The 5,576-nt window shown below is 30.6% G+C and overlaps 2 protein-coding genes across 2 annotated transcripts in view; one reads left to right on the top strand and one right to left on the bottom strand.

Moving 5' to 3' along the window:
* Window positions 1-234, top strand: part of LOAG_16807 (porcupine) — a gene marked incomplete at its 3' end in the record, with an annotated part of 12,448 nt that extends 12,214 nt beyond the window's left edge. Inside the window, exon 12 of the mRNA XM_020449466.1 lies at window positions 225-234. Coding sequence (XP_020306984.1) covers window positions 225-234 — 10 coding nt within the window. The remainder of the gene's footprint in view (window positions 1-224) is intronic.
* Window positions 235-2,749: 2,515 nt separating this feature from the next.
* Window positions 2,750-5,280, bottom strand: LOAG_12168 (hypothetical protein; the record flags this gene model as incomplete). Its single annotated transcript, XM_003147682.1, has 4 exons — window positions 2,750-2,985; window positions 3,090-3,397; window positions 3,577-3,776; window positions 5,119-5,280. The coding sequence occupies 4 exons, from the start codon at window positions 5,278-5,280 to the stop codon at window positions 2,750-2,752; spliced, it is 906 nt and encodes a 301-aa protein (XP_003147730.1).
* Window positions 5,281-5,576: the final 296 nt, after the last annotated feature.

The following is a 5,576-nucleotide window of genomic DNA, read 5'->3' as shown; positions in this document are numbered from 1 at the left end:
TATATATATATATATATATATATATATATATATATATATATATATATATATATATGTTTAGATTAGATTATCACGTGGAGTTAGAGTTTGATTATATGGTTATCAAGTGGCTTTGCCGCTGGATGCAGAAAAAGTTGTACAGAATAAACATTTGTCTCTTCCAAAATATTTATAAAAAGTTTGATTTAAGAGAAAAAAAAACATACATCAGGGGATTATATTAGGATTGAATAGGTCTTAAAATGCAATGACATGGTTTATTAGATATTATTCTGAATTAAATTATTTTCTAGTTATCTTAACTTCCGTGAAATTCTAAGGTTCCAATAGGACAGTTAATCTTTTTATTGAATATATTGGAGGTTTTAGAAGGCTTGAAAAGAGACAACATATCATTGTTAGTATTCAACGTCAAAAATCCCTTTATAAGACTTCATTTCAGCATCCAGAAAGGCTGCAAAGTTTGTCCTCTGTTTGTTTATTTGTCGCTTTCGTATATATATATATATATATATATATGTTATTTTTTCGGGCTTTATTCTCTTTTATCAAATTGGTCTCGGTATTTTTCATATTTGAAAGTGCGTTGCGATACTTACAAATATCATTTTTTGAATGTTATAAGCGTGTATCGTTTCATTGTGATCTTTAAGCCATATATTTCTTTTCGAACTCAGTTTATACACATTTCTTCAAACAGGTCACTGTTAATGAACATATCTTCTCTAAAGTTTTTCTGGATTGATAATAGATTTATCAGGTGTCGTTAATGTTGTAAATGCAGAAATTTTTTGAAATGGCGAAATCAAACAGTATTAAAACAAGAAATCGATCAAAGTAAAAGAAGCAATACTAACTTATCGTCAGTGATTTTTAGTCTTTTAATATATTTGGAGGATTTTGCTCCAAGTACGTATGTTTAAGATTTTAGTTGTATAATGAATTTCATGACTAGTTATTAGATTTGGAAAAAAGTTTGGGAAAAATTTAACTTCCCAAACAACGCTGTATCCTCTCTGATATTAGGCTTTTTACAAATATGAATCGCTGGCTGACTTGTGCTTACCGTATGCTTATAGGAAAATAAAGAATTTCTTTAAAAATAAAAAGATTTAATTTTCAATCTCCCAACTGTCGCCTCGTTGCAGGACGGTGATTTATTTTCTGCTAACTGATGATGATGATTTTTTACAGATTGTTGTAAGTTGCAGGACGGTGATTTATTTTCTGCTAACTGATGATAGAATGCTATAAGTTGTCGTTACCCAACTGTACATTTTATCCGTTAAAAATGCAAAAAAATACAGCGATCATTTAGAAACAAATAACTCTTCCAAAAGAATGCAACTCTTAAAGATAATAGGAATCATAAGAAAACGTTAGAATGCTCTTGAACCTTCTAAGTAAGAATTAGGTAATGATTGTTTGACTTATTGAACATCATGTTGTGACATGTTAGATCCAACGCTTTAGAGCAAAAGATTTGTTTAATGCTTAGCATATTCTTCCTTCCAAAAAGCTTAATTAATTAATTCTGTATTTTTGTTAAGTTGTTTAATGAACACGGGGAAATGATGCAGCAATGATTTCTTTGTAATTCAGATGTAAAAATCATGTTATCATGTTACTCTGTGAAGATATAGCTATAAAAGGTTCGTAAGAAAATTGATATATTAAAAACCATGAAATTTAATTAATGAGTAATGACTCAGTGAATGCCATTATACTTCTTAATACTTCCATTTAAAATTACCTAAAATATTTCTATTTGTTTTTCAAACAAGTTGTCTAAATTTTAAATTTACAATTTTTGTGTAGGGTGCATTGATTAAATGTCAGCTGTAAACTGTTCAGAAATAATTTTTTAAAAACAGGTTTGCTATGAATTGTGTATATACGTTTACGTTTATATGGAAGCGGAAGTATCAAACGAAAAATAATTTTCATTTTCATTTTCCATCGATAAGTAACGTTCATTTATTATTGTCACTAATGAAAGGATGAAAGATGGAAATAAATAAAGGAAAGAAAAGGACAGATGGATGGACGAGAAAGTGGAACAATCTCAAATACTACCAATTTGGAAGTTACCTTAATACGGAAGTGAAATGTTTCGAAAATTTTTATCAGTAGAATCAAAAAATAATTAGCAATTTTTTCTTTTTTCTTACTCTACAGGTAAATGCGAAAAATGACTTATAACTTTATCTTAATAATAATTTAAATGATAAATTTGGCAATTATCAACAATGAAGTATCGTTTAATTTTCAATAATTTCTCAGTTTACAAGTAATTTTCTGAATACATTAAGCTCTGTATTCCCAATGCAAGTTTGCTAACAAAGCTTAAATAATATAGTTATCATGCTATTTTTTGAAATTGAATTTATTTCAACAGACAAGTATTATCATAATTACTTTACTTGAATAGTTTTTGTTAATAGTTGAATTCATAAAGGACTTCGAAAGCATAGCTTATCTATTTACAAAGTGCTCTTCTGAAATTTCAACTTATTCGTGCAAATTTACTTTTTTATTTGCATTAAAATGAAATGTAATGTGGAGAAGATTTCGAGAAAAAAAAAATGTTTTCTTTATTGGAGCATTAGGAAGAAAGTTTTGAAACAATTTAAAAAATATACTATGAACCGTAAGCGATAATGATTATATCATCAAAGAAATGTAAGAAGATGTTGATGATTTTAATTCTTATTCTACTTAGTATGTATGGATTGAGCATTGAATTGGTTTATCGTCGAGTACCATCCTCGAAAAAGACACCACCATCGATGGCACAGTATTTCGGACAGATACCTTTTTCACCAGGTGCACCAGGTTGTCCAGGTTCTCCTGGTGTTCCAGGTTGACCATCGGGACCGGGCTCTCCTTGCGGCCCAGGCGGTCCTTTTGGTCCCGGTGGTCCTGGTGGTCCATCGGCACCTGGTTGTCCCGGTGGACCTGGTGGCCCAGGTGGTCCTATATCGCCTGTAATATTTGTATAAGTTCATATTGACCTCACATATTTGATAATCCATAATTTTCTTTACAATAACTCTTCACTTTTCTACGATTTTAAATCGCATAATTACCTGGTGGTCCAGGTTCACCTGGGATGATATCTTCGCTTGGTGCATCCTCTCCTGGTGGACCAGGCGGTCCTTGTGGCCCTGGTTCTCCAGGAGGTCCTGGCGGTCCCTTCGGCCCTTCTGGACCTGGTGCTCCGGCTGCACCTCCTTGTCCTGGTAGCCCGTCTGGTCCTGCATCGCCAGGTGGTCCCTGTGGCCCAGGTGGCCCGGGTGGACCAGGTGGACACGGCTGACATGGTGGTGGTGTAACTGGTTCACACGGTAGACTTGGCGGTCTTCCTGGATTTCCGGGTATTCCTGGCACACCGGGTCTATAATAAACGACAGTCAGGATACATTTGTAATTATAAATTATTTCAAATTCTAGGATGAGCAGTAAAAAGCAGATTTAATAACAATTTAAACTAACTATCAAATTAAATCATTTATAATTGCAAAAGAGTAACTCTTCAAATCAGGAAACAAATTTAACAAAAAAGTTCCAAATTACCTTCCAGGTTTTCCAGGTCTACCTGGTGTTCCTTTTGGACCTGGTGGACCGGGTAAACAGCAACCTTCGCAACTAGAAGTTTGCTGAGTAGCTCCATCGTCAGAGTCTACACCTGCACTATATCCTGCTTGCCTGGTAGTACGATTCCTCGGCATTTGCTTCAAATGACCTACTTCCATCCAGATATCTTTTGCTGATCCCTGTAAAATTAATGATTAATAGAAAACAGTTGTCTATAATATCAGGCCAAGTAATCTTTCAACAAAAGTTAATTATATTTTCCCAATGAATTGATTATACTTTTTATTTTTAACTTTTATTCTAAGTTTTTCTTGCTTATCGACAAATTTATCACCGTATTTTAATACAATCTTGAAAGAGAAATATTATATTAGTTATCAAGCTATATGATCCAAAATGATCATACAATGAGGTCAATCATATGATCCAGATGACCATAAAATATGAGAACATTTTTTTTTTAATTCATAAATTCATTGACAATAATAATAAGCGCATGCAAATCGTATCTTTATGAATTACAATAACTTCATCATAAATACAAATTATCACTCTTCTTCATCTCCCTTACACAAGGTGGAAATAAATTATTCAACACAAATTTCTTTTTCAACAAATTTTCATTACCTACAAATTCTATTTTACCATAATGATCTGTTTTAAAATTAAATTTTCTTATAGAATTGCAACCAATCAAATAAGTGCACACAAAGACATTTGTTATTTCATAAAAATTGTTTAGTATCCTAAATAAATATCGCAACTTTTATTCATATTTTACAATTTTTTCTTATTATATTTAAAAAGAAAGAAATGAAAAAAAAAGCTCAAATTTTTACATTTCTTTTTTCTTTTTTCTAAGAAAAAAATATCCGATTTGGTCATATTTTTAAAAATAAATTTGTTCATTAAAGAGATTTAATGCATAATTAATGACTGGTCATCTTATGGTCATTAATAATGATGATAATAATGGGATTAAAGACGAAAATAATTTTAACAGAGGAATCTTGTGAAATTTTGATGATAAGAAAATCTCTAAGTGTAAATTATTCCCTTTGAAAAATTTCATTCTTAATTTCTTTTTTTTATGCAAGGTTACATTTTATAACAGCTCAAATTAAAGCATTCCGTCTACCATATAATGCGATAGTTTTACTATGACATTAAAAATTTAGCTGTGACAAAAATCATTAATTTTTTTTTTTTAGTAAACTAAAAGTGTTATGCACAATGTAAAAAATCAATGTTTAATTATCAAAATAAAAGCAATCAATAATCCAACAAATTAAAAATTAATGAAAATGTAATTAAGCTATTACCTTTCATGTACTAAAATAATTCTTAAATAATTTGAGTAAACAGAATGCAAACAATAATGTTTGTTAGCTGTTAAGCTTATTGTATATTTATTAGCTGATCTTTAATCTTTCGATATAATATGAACTATCAATATTTATTAAATAAATATTTTGCATAGAAATTATGATCCTTTATTAACCTCATATGTAATTAGTTTACCTTGCAATAATTAATCTCAGATCGCATTTGTCGTCGAGCATTATAGACATAATTGTATACCATTGGTAACGTTACACAAACTGATAATACAGCAACAGTAGAAAATGTTACCGCTGCATAGGAGACAAATTTATAAGCTTTTATACGATTATCAAAATCCATCCTCGATTATCGAGATCTGGTCAATGAAGTAAGTTCTTCAGTCTTCTTTTGATTTACTACAACTACTACTACTATTTGGTACTGCAACTGCTACAACGACACTGATACTTATGCAATCTTTTCAACTATTTATAGCGATTTCTTTTTTTTTTTTTTTTTTTTGCTGTGACATATCGGAAAGAAACGTTCTTGATAGGATCATATAATTTAAAAAGAAATGAATGTGAAAGACGTGGGCGGGGTTGTTTTGCAACAGGTTTATTGTATCTTAAAGAGAAGGACATCAATCAATGTTT

This window comes from Loa loa, assembly GCF_000183805.2.
Source record: "Loa loa unplaced genomic scaffold supercont3.21, whole genome shotgun sequence".
In the NCBI taxonomy this organism is placed as follows: domain Eukaryota; kingdom Metazoa; phylum Nematoda; class Chromadorea; order Rhabditida; family Onchocercidae; genus Loa; species Loa loa.
The sequence above is the reverse complement of the archived record's forward strand: the minus strand, read 5'-3'. Positions and strand labels throughout refer to the sequence as shown.